Source organism: Pelodiscus sinensis, chromosome 21 (genome assembly GCF_049634645.1).
Source record: "Pelodiscus sinensis isolate JC-2024 chromosome 21, ASM4963464v1, whole genome shotgun sequence".
NCBI classification, from domain to species: domain Eukaryota; kingdom Metazoa; phylum Chordata; order Testudines; family Trionychidae; genus Pelodiscus; species Pelodiscus sinensis.
In genome coordinates, this window is record NC_134731.1 from 23,895,090 (window position 1) to 23,913,270 (window position 18,181).

At 48.9% G+C, this 18,181-nt stretch overlaps 1 protein-coding gene across 4 annotated transcripts in view; it reads left to right on the forward strand.

The window, feature by feature from the left end:
- The window catches only part of CASTOR2 (cytosolic arginine sensor for mTORC1 subunit 2), a 240,379-nt gene that overhangs the window by 161,066 nt on the left and 61,132 nt on the right, over window positions 1-18,181 (forward strand). For all 4 annotated transcript variants that reach the window (XM_075904288.1, XM_075904289.1, XM_075904290.1 and 1 more), the window contains exons 3-8: window positions 5,016-5,209; window positions 5,648-5,780; window positions 6,554-6,677; window positions 7,675-7,785; window positions 11,295-11,377; window positions 12,891-12,985. In XM_075904288.1, coding sequence (XP_075760403.1) covers window positions 5,016-5,209; window positions 5,648-5,780; window positions 6,554-6,677; window positions 7,675-7,785; window positions 11,295-11,377; window positions 12,891-12,985 — 740 coding nt within the window. The remainder of the gene's footprint in view (window positions 1-5,015; window positions 5,210-5,647; window positions 5,781-6,553; window positions 6,678-7,674; window positions 7,786-11,294; window positions 11,378-12,890; window positions 12,986-18,181) is intronic.

Consider the following 18,181-nt stretch of genomic DNA (forward strand, 5'->3'; position numbering starts at 1 on the left):
TTATTTATTAGCTTATTCTAGGGCTACGTCTAGACTGCATCCCCCTGTCGACAGAGGGATGCAAATCAAGCACATCGAAATTGCTAATGAAGGGATTTAAATCTCCCAGATCTGTCGAAAATAAAGCCTTTTTCCATAGATCCTGTATTCCTCAAAAAATGAGGTTTACAGGATCTGTCGAAAAAGGCTTTATTTTCAACAGATCCGCGTCCAGACTGCCGGGTTTTTTTCCCCCGAAAAAAAGCGGCGTCTATGTTTATGCTAATGAGGCATGGGATATTTAAATCCCTGCTTCATTAGCAATTTCGATGTGCCTAATCTACATCTCTCTGTCAACAGAGAGGTGTAGTCTACACACACTGCCTCCTTGAATGTGTGTTACTGTTACATTTGGTATTTCCAGCACTCTTTGGACCTTGCGCATTTTACAGCTCTTTGAGCAAAGCACTTCCCCTCCTCTCCTCACGCTGCTGGTATATTTGATGCTATTTAGAAGAAATTGCCGCTCCTTCCTTGTTTCATTCAAATTTAGGTTGCACTTTTACATCCAGCTGCTTATTAGAATCAGTGTCCAGAAGTGGTAATTCAGTCACTTTCCGTACTCATTTTTTTTAACGTTAATTGAATTACAGGACATGGGTTACTTAAGCAAAGAAAATGGCTGTAAGGACGCTTCACAAGGTTTGTTAAACCCAATTAAACATAATAAACATGTTGCAGTCATTACAAACATAAATGGCAAACGGGCTTCTATCCCCCTTGGAGGAGTAGGTCATTGTAGCCAAGAAGGTGAATGGCATATTAGATTGCATTAAGAGGAGCGTTGCCAGCAGATCCAGAGATGTCATCATTCCCCTGTATTCGGCTCTGGTGAGGCCACATCTGGAGTATTGTGTCCAGTTCTGGGCCCCCCACTACAAAAAGGATGTGGACGCATTGGAGAGGGTCCAGCAGAGGGCAACCAAAATGATTAGGGGGCTGGAGCACATGACCTACGAGGAGAGGCTGAGGGACTTGGGTCTGTTTAGTCTGCAGAAGCGAAGAGTGAGGGGGGATTTGAGAGCAGCCTTCAATTTCCTGAAGGGAGGTTCCAAAGAGGATGGAGAGAGGCTGTTCTCACTAGTGACAGATGCAGAACAAGGAGCAATGGTCTCAAGTTGTGGTGGGAGAGGTCCAGGTTGGATATTAGGAAAAACTATTTCACTAGGAGGGTGGTGAAGCACTGGAATGGGTTACCTAGGGAAGTAGTAGAGCCTCCATCCCTAGAGGTGTTTAAGTCTTGGCTTGACAAAGCCCTGGCTGGGTTGATTTAGTTGGAACTGGTCCTGCCTAGAGCAGGGGGCCGGACTTGATGACCTTCTGATGTCTCTTCCAGTTCTATGAGTCTATGATTCTGTGATTGAGAGATACATGGTTGGGTCTTCCCCATGGCAGCTCTCTGGTTCTCCTTCACTGCCTACTTGTCATATGCATTGAAGGTTCATTCTACAGAGCTAAGAGCACTTGGAGCCGTAGAGTTTAACACCAGATTCTCTAATGTGATCCTCTGAACGTCACAGGCCACCGATGGCACCCAGGACCTGCAAGTTGAACCCAGCCACTGAAATTAGACCTGTGAGGGGCAACCTAGGCTAGGGAATGGGTCATATGAGTGACCCTCCTCCATCTCACTGGGCCGCAAGATTGCCATAACCGAGCTGGTGTCGTGGGATACCTAGAATTTGTGGACTGTGCCATTTGAAGCATAGCAGCACTTGGATTGGATGCAGAGGGAGCGCACGGTTCTCCCAGTGTTGGGTGCAATCAGCATGTGCTTCATTTCACATATCCTTGTTTTCAGTGCATGTCACTTTTATAATACCAGCAGGAAGAAGACCAGCGGAATCTGGCATCTCTTTGCATGGGCAACAGAGAACAAAATGTCTTGCGGGCCACACCCAGAACCCTGATGGGCCGCAGGCGGCTCAGCACTGAATTAGACCAATGTGTTACAGCCCACTCCACTAGCTTGAAAGAACTCATAGACTTTAAGGTCAGAAGGGACCATTATGATCATCTAGTCTGACCCCCTGCACAGAGCAGGCCACAGAATCTCACCCACTCCCTCCTAGAATAATCCTCTCACCTAGATCTCAGATATTGATGCCTTCAAATATTTTGAAGACCCCAAGATGCAGAGAATCCTCCAGCTGTGATCTGTACCCCATGGGGTCTTCAAACTGCAGGACGGTCCACATCATGCATGTGAAACAGATCACTAGTATTGTCCCCATTGTATGGATGGAAATCGAGGCTCAGAGAGTCTTGAGTGCATTGTTGAAGGTTACATAGGGAGTCATTGACCAGACTAGGAACAGAACCTTGCTTTCCTGGTCCCTGCTTCTGTGGCTTAACCCCGAGGCCAGACATCAGTCTTGAGTTCCACCTACGTCCAAGCAAGACACGTGAGCTACTAAGTGGTGTTTGTGTTAAAGGAACGGGCGGGGTGGGGGGGGATATGAGAGCACCTCAGACGTAGGCAGAGCTGAAAGGGTTAATTATTGTTCATTTCTCTGCAGCTTTTTGATGCTAGTTGTGGGGGGTGTCCGGTCAGGTGCACCATTAGCACAGTGAAGGGTGTAACACATGAGCCCATGGTACATAGGCTCCTGCTAAGGCACCATCCATGTCAGTGTTCCCTGGAGACTTTTCACCAGACACGGCGGTGCTGCCTTACTGTTGCTGTGCTGTCCTGTTGACCATTGCCACGGAGCGAGAGAGAATCCCACAGAGCTACCACTCGCACACTGCGGCTTCCGTCCCCATTGGCCACCTCCCCCTGCTCTCGGTGTGTCTAGACTACATCCCTCTTTCGACAGAGGGATGTAAATTAGGCACTTCAAAATTCCAAATGAAGCCGGGATTTCAATTTCCCGCGCTTCATTTGCATAATCGCATCATGGCGTGCTTTTGAAAAAGCGCCATTTCGAAAGTAAAACCACAGTCTAGATGCGGTTGTCTGGCCGGCCTCAGCTCCGTCCCTGCAATCCTCACCACAGGTCAGTGCGCATGGCTGCTTGGGGGACCAAGTGTGTGCCTGGGACTGGAGACCAGGAAAAGTGGCGAGGGGTAGCTCTACTTTTCCGTGAGATCCAGTGGAACGTCTCGGCTTTAATGGCTCAGTGAGATCGGAGCAGAACTGTACGTTTGCATGATGTGCAGGTGGCCTCAGTGTGAGTTGGTCTGCCTGGCTCTGCCAAGAAGTAAATGTGTGTCCTAGATGTTTCTGGAGAGAAGAGCTGGGGGAGAGGGGAGGAATAGAGGATGAAAATGCAGCAGGGGCGAATTAAGTGGTAATTTGGGGAGCTGGTTTCTCCCTGCCGATTGATGTAATGTATTGTTTCGTGATGCCAAGTATAGTCTGAACAGAGAACAAGCGTGGGGACATGGCTGAAATAATTCCCCATATGCCTTTTGCACGGCGGCCCCCAAGATGACATGCTAATGATTGATACGCCAATTTACCCAGCTTCCCTGGTGCCTCGGGCCAGTGCTGTGCAGCCCTTCTTAAATTCTGATTTCTCAGTAATTGGCCTACAAAGCTAAATAGCAAAGCACAAGAGCAGCACGCTCCACACTAAACTCCGTCCTTTGTTCATTCGGGGGGGGGGGGGGTTTGTGCTACATTCAGTGGTGGCTGTTGAGGGAAGCAAAGTTAACACAACATTTGTCAATTGGTCTACAGGTTGAACCTCTCTAGTTCCACGCTTTCTGGTCCGGCAATGTCCATGGTCTGACATGATTGTACTTGGACAGATGTCCACTTTTCATGGGTGTTGACAAGTTTCCCGTGGTCCTCTGAAGTTTGTTTACAGCCCCTAGTCTTAGCTCTTCGTGTTCTGTGCTGCTATTTAGCTTTAATTTACCCCAAATGCCTTCTAAGAGCCCAGTGAGCAGTGGAAGTGTTGGTTATGCTGCTAGACAATATTGACCTCCCGTGGTTTGACAAATTCTCTGGTTTAGCACTGGTCTGGTCTGAAGGTGCTGGACTAGAGAGATTCCAGCTGTAGTAAAGATTTTCCACACTCTCTTTACTTATCATGGAGGTACTGTGTGTTAATTGTGTTACTGTGGTATCTCTTTGCTTAGTGCCGTTCCACCATACAGTAGAAACGGGCTGGGTCTCTAAAGAACATACAATCTGAAAAGAACAGGCTGGCAATAAGCGGGAGGTAGGGCAATGGTTTTCAACCTGCGGTCTGCGGGCTTCTGGGGTCTGCAGAGAAAGGGGTCTGCAACAGGTTGTCATTGCTGTAGCGCAATGGTTTTCAACCTGTGCTTCGCGGACTATGTCTAAGATTTCCAAAGGGGTCCATGCCGCCACTTACTTTCAAATGTAAAAACGGTGAAAAAGGCAAGGTAATGCAGTTACCCTCATTTTACCATCTTACTACCTAATTCTTTACATCAGTAGGTTTCAGAGCACTTTACACAGGAGATCACCAGCAAGTGAAGTAACTCAGCCAGGTCACCGGTAGAGTTGGGAGTAGAACCCCAGTTTCCGGCCTCTCACACCAGTGCTTTATCCACTAGGCTACTCTGAAGCAACAAGAAACTCAGTGACTTGCCTAAGAACACACAGGAAGCCTGTGACAGAACAGGGAGTTGGATCCCAGTCTCCCCATTTTTGGCTAGTGTCCAAACCACTGGACCACCCTTCCCTTCTAGTTAGGGATAGTTATGAATAGAAAGAAATCGAGACAGACAGCTGCAAAAAACAAGGAAAACGAAGAAAATAGCTGAAGGAGAACAGAGCGAGAACCCAGTGATATTATGCAGATTTGATGCCACCTGCTATGCTGTAGCATCTGTGCTGCATGCCACCAGTGGTCTGGCATATGGCTTCAACTCAAAGTAAACATTCTCCAGATCATTCCCAAAAGGATTCTGAAATGGAAAGGGGGCTGATGCTCACCTCCTAGATCTAGGTTTCTCTGGCACTGCAATTGACCCGTTTACCCTTCCATCTCTTTCAGAGCTTCCTTCATCAGAACACTTGAGCGTGGCAGATGCTACGTGGCTGGCTCTCAATGTTGTTTCAGGCGGAGGTAGCTTCTCCAGCTCCCAGCCCATCGGAGTGACCAAGATCGCCAAGTCCGTAATAGCACCACTGGCTGACCAAAACATCTCCGTGTTCATGCTGTCCACCTATCAGACGGACTTCATCCTGGTAAGACGCAGTAGGATGGCCGGGGCTACTTGGTCCCCAGCGGATGAGAATTTGCTGGAATAGGGGCAGCGAAGAGGTTTCAACTCTGCCTTTTTTTTAAAAAAATGTAGCAAGCATTAAATACTTGAAGTAATGCTGCACCGGGGTGTTGTTAATTGTTGGCAGTGGACACTTACAGCCCGATGCAAATGTCATTGAGGTTGACAAGAGACTTTTTGTTTAATCCAGGGTGGGTCAAATCAAACCCCCGATAGTTAGACAAAGGCTAGTGCACTCATTTAACACAACCATCTCCCTGTGATTTTGAGCCTATGTGGTGCATACCTCTTCTTATGGCTCAGCAGTGTAAAAGACCACTTGTCATCCGCTCTGTGGTCCAGTTCAGACAGTGCGGAAGTGGGAGCATTATCACATGCCCATTTCTGTCGCTGTCCTCAGATACGCGAGCGGGACCTGCCCTTCGTGATGCACACGTTGGCTGCGGAGTTCACCATCCTCAGGGTCGTGAATGGGGAGACGGTGGCTGCAGATGACTTCGGGATAACAAATGGGTTCGTCAAGCCAAAATTGGGTAAGGACCTGCCTGGGCCCTGCTCCTCAGTGCTTCTGCGGTGGAGTCAGTAGGCTCCAGAGTTAGTGCGGGGTGCAGGTCTTGGGGGTGCGTTTTCTGTATTCTTCAAGTTTTTTTGTGGACTGTTCCATGCTATAGAATCCTAGAACACTAGAACTAGAAGGGACCTCGAGAGGTCATCGAGTCCAGTCCCCTGCCCTCACGGCAGGACCCAGTACTGTCTAGACCACCCCTAATAGATGTCCGTCCAACCTGCTCTTAAATATCTCCAGAGATGGAGATTCCACAACCTTGCTAGGCAACTTATTCCAGTGTTTCACCACTCTGACAGTTAGGAAGTTTTTAGGAATATGCTATTCCAGGGTGTGAAACCCTTTTTTCAGTAGCTGAGGAAAAGTAAAATCTAAAAAGACATATTCCTGTATTCTGCAGACAGCAATATTGCCTATTTTCATGAGGACACTAGAGCTGAGTAGGAGAGAGACTGCTTCCCACTCCTTGTGGGTCCTTAGACAGTCATGCTACTTTGTTGCTAAACAAGGGAAGAAAATCTCATAGGAGAATAGTGCACAGCCGGACTTCCCTGGCCTGCTACCCTCTTGGCAGCTCAGTGCCTTCCTCCAGGCAAGCTGTGTCCTTCCCTTCCTGAGAATGGTTCCTGATGTCCGTCCAAAGATTGGACATTAGGTGGTGGCACAGAGAAAAGCGACAGTATCTGGGGGGATGTGAACTTGATACCTACTTGGCTTTATACCTGTATGTGTCTCTTTCAGTTCAGAGGCCTGTTATCCACCCTCTTTCCAGTCCAAGTAATATGTTCTGTGTCACCAGCCTGGATCCAGATACCCTTCCAGCTGTAGCTACGCTGCTAATGGATGTCATGTTTTACTCCAATGGGTACGTTTATACCAGAGACACGGGCACACAGCTCCCTCTTAGGGTTGCCAGATGATTTAAAAAAAATACCGAAGCAAAAAAAAAAGAGCATGACCCCTTTAAGAAATGCATGGTGAGGCTTTTTGGCCCTAACAGGCTGCCATCTTGCTTCCCTGCGCCAGGTTGGACAGCTCCCCAGTAAGCACTAGGGTTGCCAGTTTGCCTTCGTATTGAGCCAGACAGCCTGGGATTTTCACCTCCTGGCCAGGAAATAATCAGAAAGTACCAGACATTTTAGGTGTTTGGTATTTTCTGAATTTTTTTACTGGAGAGGAGGCGAAAATACTGAACTGTCTGTTTCAATACCGGACATCCTGCAACCCTACTCCCTCTGCGCTAGCATGGCCTAAGTGTGTGGCTGTACAAATATGCACCATTTCCGTCAGGACGGGCGAGAATCCTGGTGCAATCTAAAATGAATCACGTGGGTTCCTCGCAGGCTGCAACAATCAGCTGAGGTTTTTCAAAGGCCCCTGGGAAATTAAGCTGCCCAATTCCCAGGCGTGGGTGCCCGCTTGCTATTGAGACGCCTTTACACATTTAAAGCAGCAGCACTAACTCAAGCCATCAGCCTGTTTGGGCATGCTGCGGGCTAATAGCACTGTGTTGCTACCACTCATTAACACCTCGCAAGTGAGGCTTGGATGGCATCGCATCCTGCTGCCAAAAAGTGGGTCAGTCCCAGGAAAAGTTAGACCTAAAAATAAAACCTTTCTTCTCAAAATGCACCTGATATAATTAGCACATTTTTGTGGCAGGAACAAGAGCGTGAGTCCGTGTAACATTTTTGCCAAGAGTGCGGGGGGAGAGACACGCACAAAACCAGAGACATCTCAGTCCCTCAGAGTCAGATGAAGGCACGAACTGCTCTGATTTCAGAGGCCGTGTCCTCTTTGCAAGGTTAGGCTTTGCAGTGCTGGCTGGCTGGCACTAATTCTGTTGCACTTTGTTTCTTCAGAGTGAAAGACTCAGCAGTGGGCAGTGAAGACTCTGGACACATTCGCTTTTTCTCCTTCTCTCTCATTGAGGGTTATATCTCCTTGGTGATGGATGTACAGACGCAGCAGAGGTGAGACCCGTGACTGACGTCTGCATAGGGTTTATCTGGAAAGACCACTCGTAAGATTTTCAGACACAACTGAGTCTTCTGACTCCAGTGTTCAAAAATTACATAGACACTTGGGAGCCTGAAAGCCACAGAAATACGCTGTTCCTTCCAAAGTCACTTTTAAAAATGGGACTTAGGCTCTTAAGTCTCTGGGATGCTTTGGAAAAATGTTACCCCCGTGTTCTCAGCTTGACCTCACGGAGGAGGTTCTAGATTTCCAAAGAATCAGAGCGGAAGGCAGGCTGCTTTGAATGACACTGCCTCTCAGCAGCACTTTCTCATGGTACTGCTCATGGTAATGCTCTGCATCTTGCCATTGCAGCAGCAGCTCATAATACATTTGCCCAGCAAGCTGACGGGAATAAAAAGTATTGTCCTGTGGGATTCGTATTCTGCTCCAACGTCCTGTCCCAAATGAGAGCACATGGCTCTTAAAGGGCAGAGGGGCTAACGTTGCACCCGACGTGGCCAGAAACAGTCTGGGGTGTTGACCATGGCCTACAAGACCATGTATGATTAGAGTCAGCTGGATTCTGCAAGGTGCTAGTTGCCTCCTTGAGATTCTTTTTTCGTATCCAGTGACTGGAACTTGTCTATGTCTGTGTGATGGGGCGTCTGCCCGGCACTGGCCCTTTCAGGGTAAAACCCAGCCCTGGGAGAGGGCTGAGAGCAAAGCTGTGGCAGGACTTAGACAGTAAGGGCCCAGTTGGGGCTGTATAAATAAGGGCTCCAGGAGGGAGGAAGACAGTCTTGCCCTAGCTAGGGAGCAGGAAGGACCTCGCTGCCAAGGAAGCATGGGGGCTTGCTGAGACAGGGCAGTGTTAGGGAGCTCTGGCCCTGACCTTACGCCCAGGCTGAGGCCCTGAGGCAAGCCTGCGAATACAAGGGCTGAAGTTAGAGCAGGGCTGAGAAGAGGCAGGCAGAGTTGGGGAAGCTCTGGCCAGGCTCTGACACAAGGCCTGAAAGCACTAAGGCTGCAGAGGGGAGGCAAAAGCTCAGCTCCACACCCCCTTGCCACTGAGTGGCCATTTCAGACCCTGAGGTAAGGGCTAGATGACTGGCAGTGGATCACTGAGGCAAGGTGGGCATAGGAGGTTGGGGGTTCCCAGAGGGGAAGGACTCCGGAGTAAAGGCCACTGTGGTAGGGCAGTACCCAGAGGTGGAGAATGTAGGTAACCGTGGGTGAGACCCTGGCCGAAAGGAGGCACTCCAGGGCCGGAGGAGCGAATTCCTGGGTGACCAGCGGAAGTGCCAATGTGGTGAGTGCTCACCCGGTTACAGCGTGGCAGATCCAGCTCGTAAAGGGTGAAAGGATAGCACGGGCGCCATCTTGTGATTCCGGGTCCAATTCCCTCCCCTGCCACAGAACCCTGGTGTGACCATGAGCAAGTCACTTCATCTCTCAGGCCCCCGTCTGTAAACTGGCTGTGACTGGCTTCCCTGCCTCGCTGGGCACTGTGAAGATAAACACTTTGAAGACTGTGAGGTGCCTCTGACACGGCTCATAGAACACGAGAACTGGAAGGGACCTAGAGAGGTCATTGAGTCCAGTCCCCTGCCCTCACGGCAGGGCCAAGCACCATCTAGACGATCCCTGATAGATGTCTGTCCAACCTCCTCTTTATCTCCAGCGATGGAGATTCCACAATCTCTCTAGGCAATTTATTCCAGTGTTTAACCACCCTGACAGTTAGGAAGTTTTCCCTAATGTGCAACCTAAGCCTCCCTTGCTGCAGTTTAAGCCCATTGCTCCGTGTCCTATTCTCTGAGGCCAAGGAGAACAATTTTTCTCCCTCTCTCTTGTAACACTCTTTTAGGTACTTGAAAACTGCTCTCATGTTCCCTCTCAGTCTTCTCCTTTCTAAACTAAACAAGCCCAATTCTTTCAGTCTTCCTCATAGCTCTTGTTCTGTCATGAGCAGGGCTCGACAAATTATAGAAAAGCCTACTCGCCAGACAAAAAAGGGACTTGCCACCCCCACCGCACAGGTGCGTGCCACCCAGAGAACGGGACAACCAGGACGGCTTCTGTGACGGGGCGGGGCCGCTCCACAGCGGCAAGGACGACCCGCCCCACACTTCAATAGTGCCGACCCCTGTACTGCACGGGGAGTGCGGCATTCTGACAGCAGTCTGCGCCGCTTGCTCCCGTGCGGCCGCCCAGCTGAGCGGCATGCAGGGGGGCCGAGTTCTGGGAAGGGAGCCGGAAGCGGGGGTGGGGCCGTGTGAGGGCTTAGGGCAGGGCCAGAGTGTGCGTGCATCCCTGACGTCAGGCGCCGGCACAAGAGAGTCCTGCATTCAAAAGGGGAGCAGAGGAGAGTGGAAGAGAGGAGGGAGGCGACGGAGGAGAGTAACGGAGGGAGAGGGGAGAACAGAGGAGTGAGCTAGAAGATGGTGGTGGGCGGAGGAGTGAAGGGTGAGAGCGGAGGAAGGGGACGGGAGTCGGAGGAGGTCAGAGAAGGCAGGAGGGAGACGGGGAGTGGAGCAGAGAGCAGAGCGTGGGGGCAGAGGACATGAAAGGAGAAGCAGAGGTAGGAAGCAGCCCAGAGCGGAGACTCTAAGGAGCCATAGGCGAGTGGGCGAGCGGATTTGTCGAGCCCTGCTCATGAGGGCCATCTGAATGCCTAAAATAGACACATTGGGAGTAGCTTCTCTTTGCATGTGGTTTCACACTAGGACACTTGAAATAAGTCCCTACATTTGAGTATGTGGGAAGCAGAATTTTTTTTCAGAAAGCCCAGTCTGTCCTCTCACATTTGCATGCATGGCTGTGCAGGTGTGTGTGTGCGTATCTCTCGTGCGCATACATACATATGTACGCAGCTTTTCAGATTCAGAAAAAGGGTTACATTGCTCCTGGAGCCTGCTTCATCTGTACCAATTGCCTTGTTTTGCCTCAACATTTTTTTTCTCCCACTGCTGTTCTTTTCAAGCTGGGTGGGGCTAAAGATAGCCCAGGCAACATTCCATTTAAAAAAAATAATTGTAACAGGTAAATAGCATTGTTCATTTTTTAGCATTTTTCATTAGATTTGTATCCACTTAAATTTTCGCAGTGCTACAAAATTATGGGATTTAAGCGATGGTTTTAAATTTTCACAGTTCAAAAATTGTCAGATGATTATTTAATGAGAGTAATAAGAACAAGAACATAAGAAAATATGTATTTAATGTTGAGATTTAAAAAGCTTTATAACAAAAATTGTCAGCGTCATGTATCAAAATAAACAAAGTAAATATCCTTCAATCAAACTCTAATAAGCAGCATTTTTCTTATTTTGCCTGTCTTCATTTTCTTTTATTATCAATGGAAATTGGTTTACATGAGTATGAATATGTAGAGCAAAATGGACATCTAGCTATATGCAAGTCTAATCCTTCCAAGCTCAGTTATAGACCTGGGGGGTTGTTTGAGTTACTACTACTTTTAATTGCCATCTTTCCTTTTTTTTTTTTTTTTTTCCCCCCAGGTTTCCTAATAATTTGTTGTTTACAAGTGCATCTGGAGAACTCTGGAAGATGGTTCGGATCGGTGGGCAACCACTTGGCTTTGGTATGTATCCATAGATGTAGATGAAAAGGGGGGAAAACAGTTTTGCTTTGGCTGAGCCTATTGCAGAGTAGAGGAACACATTTTTTTAAAATATTTTAGTTCCAACTAAACCCAAAGATAAATATTCTGATTTTCAAACAGGCTGTGCATCTGGAATCTCCTCCTGCCCCAGATTAGAGTTAGTTGCTAAACTATGGAATTAGCTATGATTCTATAAAACTAAATGTAGCCCATGGATTTAGATTATTTTGGTCAAGAGGCAGAGCCCTGCAAATCCACAGACATCTGCTTTATATCCGCATGTATCCACATCCGTGGATGTCAGGGCGGATATCCGTAGCTCACTTTTGCGGATACCGATGCAGGTGAGGATACAGATTTTGTATGCATGCAGAGCTCTACCAAGAGGCTTTGATTTCAACGTGAAAGAGTCGAAGGCTAGCTTGACTCAAACCATCCGTGAGACCAGGACACAGATATTAGTCTGACTTACACCACTATAAATTCTGGGCAATTGTGCGGCTTCATTGGATTTAGGATGGGTTCTCACAAGTTATGAGAGCAGAATTTTGGCCCCAAATTCCCTCTTTGCTGATCCAACTTTAAAATCAACATGGCTTTTACAAAGTGTATCTGGCGGAAACCATGTGACGAAACTGCCCACGCTTTGCAGAAGTGACTTAATATTCTGGGTTAGTTGTCCAATTCACGAGCTCTTTAAGAGGCCCAATTTTCAGAAAATGTGGTGCCACCTGCCAACTATAAAACTATGGTTCTTTTAAAATGCCTCCGGTTGGGCACCCAGAGAGAGAGGCACCCAAGAGCATCAGTCACTTTTGAAAATTTTGGCCATTTGGTCGTGAATTTTTCGGCGCCTGTCCTGAAAGCTGAGAGAGATCCGTATTTACATGGCATTTTGAGTAGGCACAGTGGGTCCACAGCGCAGTTCAGCAGCAGCTAGTTAAAAATACACAAATGAAAGTTGAATGAAATAGCCACGGTAGCTCAGACTCTTAACCTAGGTTCCTACAGGAAACCCTGGGGATTCAGAGGCCGAGCTGTTGGAATTATGCAGCTATTCGGGGAATTATATAAACCTGTTGCATTATCTTGGGTATTTTGAGTTCCTTTTCTCACCTTTTAATCACCCCCAGGCTGTGGCACTGGAAGGACTGAGAAAGTGAGGCACTAAGCAACCAAAACGGGCCAAATTTGAGTGGCATTGCAACTTGGCACAGGTGGTCACGGTGCCATTCGCTCCTGTTTGGCCAGCCTCAGACCAACAGGGCAGAGGCTCCACCATCATGCCGGTGGCAAGTTTGGATTCTCAAAAGTTGAGCGGCATGGCCTCCCCCATCCCTGTCTTTTGGCCTGTGCCCCTGAGTCAAATGCTGGTGGGTTTCTTAGCTCCTTCAGCCTCATTACCAGAGGCTAGTTGGGCCTACAAGTGCTTTCTCCTGCTGGCTCTTGGGAACATTGGGAACATTATTTCTGTTCTTTCTCTTCCCCCTAGATGAGTGTGGAATTGTCGCTCAGATATCTGAGCCTTTGGCCGCCTCCGACATCCCAGCCTATTACATCAGTACTTTTAAGTTTGACCACGCATTGGTAAGTATCTCAGTAGCTCAGGGGAGTGGGGAGGAGAGCAAATCCTGTTCCACACAAGAAGAGTATCCTTGGCATTTCTCTTTGCAATGGCTTTTTTAAGTACCTTGGGCTCTGTTAGGGCTGTTTCCCGCTCTGTCTCTCTGAGGGTGTGTCTAGACTACAGGTTGTTGTTTTTTAAAAGTGGCCTTTTTTAGAAAAAACTTCTCTGCGTCTAGACTGCCGCCGCATTCTTTAGAAAGTAAATCGAAAGAACACGGCTGTTTTTTCGACCGCGGAAAACCTCGTTTTACGAGGAAGAACGCCTTTTTTCGAAAGTGCTATTTCGAAAAAAAGGTGCTATGGAATGCAAACTGTGCTTTTTCGAAAGAGAACATCCAGACTGCCTGGGTGCTCTCTTCGAAAAAGTGGTTTGCTTTTTCGAAAGTACCGGCTGTAGTCTAGACGCTCCTTTTTGAAAGAGGCTTGCAGTCTAGACGTAGCCAGAGAGCAGAAGGTGGGGGCTTCAAAACCTTGCCTCTACAGGCACTGGTTACAACCCCCTCAGCCCCCTCCCCGAATCATAATACACAGATTTTGGGGAATTGCTTCCCCCATCAAGTGTTTTTATCCCTAAAAAAACAGGTGAACACTTGAAATCACCCTCCAAAAGAGCTTGAAGAAAAAAGAGAAAAGAAGCTGCAGTCTCTGGTAGCTGACCCCTCAGTCAGAGGCCTGCAGGTACACACAGACAGACCTTCCAGGACAGGAGAATCAAATCACTGCCTTTAAAAAGTGATTTTTGTTACAAAACAAAAGCTAAACTTGAGAGAGCATGCTTGGTTGCTAGATTTTGCAGAGCAACTAAGGGAAACAAATCAAAACACAGAGAAAAGTCTCGGCACAATACTTAGATGGTAGTACATGGGGCGGGGAGGAATAGATTCACACAGAGCAGTTCAAACCAAACTACAAAGTAAAGAAAAATACTCTGAACCCAACTGGATTCACTTTTCCCTCTTACTTCTAATTTTTCTCTTTGCTCAGTTCTCTCCCATGCCCTGAATTCCGAGCGGGCATGGTTTGTTTTCCTGCCTGGGTTTAAATCATTCTGTCTTTCAACTCCAGGCTTCTCTCTCCCACACAAAGAAAGCAGGCGAAGAACCTATATCCAATTCAAATTTCAACCCTCGATCTTCATTGGTTCTCCCGGCCCCCTGGCTGACACCTTTGCTAGCTTTCTGAGTTCACCCCTTAGTCGCCGGGTGCTGATCAGCACTCCGCCTGTCCTTTACAGGGCCAGTGTAGCCAAGTGCGGAGGGACCAGAAACCCCTCTAGTGTGTCTTGCTGTCGTGAGCATGCAGGGTTGCCAATCATCAGTAAATTTACAGACAGTCCGTAAAAAATTAGCGAAAATTGGACATGTCCGTAAAGTCCGTAAAAAAATGTAGGTTTCCGTAAATTTCGTAAAAGTGCAATACATTTTCAAAAAGCAGTCATTCTTCTATAGCAATTAAATTTCTTCTGTGCTGCTTCAGTCATTTTGCTGTGGAACAGCAGAAATTGGACATTTTCGTTGTTTATTTAAGCTCACTTTTGAGCCATTGATGTCGTCTTAATACAGTATAAAAATTATGTCCATAAAATAAATTCTGTCTGTAAATTTTTCCCATTTTGTCTGTAAATTAAATTCCTGTGGGGTTGGCAACCTTGAGCACAATCCTCCTGACTGTTGTCCACTGCTGAGTGACACTGAATTCATGTCTGTGTCAGAGGGGTGGGAATGCGTGGAGTGGTGGAAAGAAGGTGCCTCATCTCTAACCAGCTTTTACCCATACACCCTGCCGCACGCCTATGTTTAAAACTTGTCTACCAGGGCTGGCCAACAGGGCACAGCAGCTTGATGGCTGCCCATTGCTTGAGCCTGGCCTGGCGTCAGGCTTGTAGGGTAGTTTCTACCTATCTGCTGCGCTCACTCTTCTTCACTCAGTTCCCTCTCTACAGCCCAGGCGCTCCTTAGCGAGTGACACCAGGGCTCTCGTGGCATCCTTTGATTACCTGCCTCCTAAAAGCCCTGGTCTGACCCAGCATGCCAGGCAGGTAGATCTGCAGATCCTTGCAGCTGGGTTTCAGCTGCCGTTTGTCAAAGGCCACACAAGCGCAGTGAGGGTTCGGGCCAGAGGTTAGTCCCTGCAATGTGATAGGATGCTGCTGAGACTGCTCCTCTGCAGAGAAGGGGAGAGAAGCGCAGAAGATTTTGTCCTGCCTGTGCTGGCGTAGTACAGCCCTCTAGCTGGGATTGTCTTGGTCTTGCTTGTCTTATTGCTTAGTCCACTGTTGAGCAGGTCTCCTACCTGCAGAATCTTTTCCATCCCCACGCTAACTCCTTGCAAACGAATGGCCTTGCTCTTTAGCACATTGCTGTGGTGGCTATGAGGCTGTGTGACCTGGGTGGGGGCATGGGGTGAAGTGCCTAGTCATCCCTTTTGTTCTTGGAAAATTGTGTGTGTCCCCCCCTACCTCCGAAACTCCCTCTGTAAATAACGACAGCAGACACCGTAGACCTCTGACTTCAGGAAGTATCACACCGGGAACAGAGTTTCAGGGGAAGTCTTAGGGCAGGTCTTCATTTACTAGGTCAGCACTGTGGCGATCAATCCCCCGGGAGTCATTTGAGTGGGTCTAGTCAAGACTTGCTTAATCAACTGCTGATTGCTCTCTTGTCAACTCTGGTACTCAACTGGAACGAGAAGCATGCGGGAAGTCGATGGGAGAGTTTCTCCTGTCAACCTCTCCCCCCTTCCACAGTGGAGACGCACAACAGCTTGACCTAAGGAACGTTGACTCTATCTACGCTATTCGGTCGACATTGCCTCATTGGGTGGAGCCATCTTCAGTCTTTGCCTGTTTTTGGAAGCAAATGTTTTTCAAGGCTTGGAACGCCTTTCGTTGTTCTGCTTTTCATTCCTCTTTGTGCTTCCAGGTTTCAGCGAGGTCTGGGGCCCTCATGCTTCCAGGGAGCCTGATTTCAGTGCAGTCCCGGCTCAGTTGCACCAGCCGCTGGGGAACTTTACCTAAGCAGCTGAACTTACAAATGCCTGTCTCAACTGAATTGGGACTCCATCGCTTGGGCCCCCCTCTTTGCAAATTATTATTACCCATGTGAGCAGCCACCTTCCAGTCAGTAAGTCCATTCCCTTGGGCTCCAATCCGGTGATGCATTGAAGCATGTTCTTTAGCTTAAGCCTATGGGTAGGTAGTCCTGTGGAAGCCAGTGAACAGTTTTGCAGTTGTTCTGGCCTCATTCATATGGGGCCATTGAGGAGCAAGGATGTAGCCCTGACAAAACTGTGCAGACACAAAAATCTCGACATGCCTCTTCAGCCATTGCAACGTTGCATGGTCTCACCGGTGTCTTTATCCCACCTGATGAAAACATGGGACTGTTACCACCTTACTACCTCCTCGTAAGGGCATGTGACGTTTGCCAGGATACGTCTAAACTACATGGCTCCGTTGACGGAGCCATGTAGATTTGTTTACTCGGCAAAGAGAAATGAAGCCGCCATTTAAATAATCATGACTTCATTTAAATCAAAATGGCCGCCGCGCTGTGCCGATCAGCTGATTGTCGGCACAGCGTGGCAGTCTAGACGGGGATCTGCCGACCCCAGAATCCTTCGTCAGCAGATCCTGTAAGCCTTGTTTCACAAGGCATAAAGGATCTGCCAACGAAGGGTTCTAGGGTCGGCAGATCCCCATCTAGACTGCCATGCTGTGCTGACAGTCAGCTGATCAGTCAGCGGCCATTTTGATTTAAAAGAAGCACGATTATTTAAATCGTGGCTTCATTTCCCTTTGCCGTGCTGACTAATCAACTTGGCTCCGGCGATGGAGCCATGTAATTTAGACACACCCCGAGTGCCTAAAGTCTGCAGTGTTCGGCCTTGATTCTGTTTAGGTTAAGGACACTGTGCTCCGTACGCTCAGTGTTATCCTAGATACCCTGGCCTCAGTGGGGACGATTGTACAGCTTTTATTTCCAGGTGTATTTTTGCAAATTCATGTAATAAATCTGCCAGCTGTGGGGAGAGAGCCAGAAGTCCCATTTCTCTACTCCAGACTGTCCAGACCACGTGCCCTGCCAGATTTGAAAACCCATCTGCCTTTAGTTTCTGTTGGAAGCTGTGCAAACTGAGAGGGAAAATGCGGGATTGGATTTCTTAGACCAGCGGTTCCCAGCTGCGGGGCGGCAGCAGCTCTGGCGGCCAGGGCCGGGCTCTGCCACTCCCGCCGCGGCTGTTGGGAGAGGCGTGTCCTGCCCTGCCTCTCAGCCAGCCAGCGCCAAGCAAGGGTGGGGCCTCTTCCCAGACGTGGAAGAGCGCTTTGCTGCACGGTGCGAGGGCCGCGTGGAGCCCTGCACAGCAGCCTTCAAGCCACTGCAATCAGGGCAGCAGTGCAAGGATGGGTGAGGCAGGAACTGGGGGCTCCAGTGGTGGGGCTAGTGCTGGGGGGGCTCTGAAGGTGGGGGGCTCTAAGAGGCAGGGTCCTGGCACGGGGGGGCTCAGAGGGCAAAGCAAATACGTGTGGGCTCTGGAGGCAGGGCTAGTACTAGGGAGCTCTAACGGGTGGGGGGCTCTAAGAGGCGGGGGGGCTGACACTGGGGGCACTGGGGCATCTGGGGTGGGAAGCTGGTACTGGAGAGCTCTGGGGTTGAGGCTAGTAGTGGGGGGACTCTGGGGGCAGGGTTGGCACTGAGGGGCTCTGGGGATGGGGCTTATATTGGAGACTGGGGGCTGGCACTGGGGAGGGATCTGGGAGGGTTGGGTGCAGTGGGGCTCTGGGAACAGAAGGCTGGCACTTGGGGGGGTCTGATGGTGGGAGGCTCTAAGGGGAAGGGGTCTGACACTGGGGGGGGGGGTTGGGTGCAGGGGACTCGGGTCAGTGGCTGGCTCTGGGGGAGTAGTGGAGGGGTGGGGGGTCTTGGGGTTAGGGTTGGCACTGGGGGTTCTGGGAACTGGGGCTTTTGATGGACTGGTAACATTTTTACATATTTGCATATGCATTACTTGCAAATGAATATACAGGCAGTCCCCGGGTTACGTACAAGATAGGGACTGTAGGTTTGTTCTTAAGTTGAATTTGTATGTAAGTCGGAACTGGTACATATTGTAGGGGAAACTCTAGCCAAACATTTCTCCAGAGCTCAGTTTTATTCT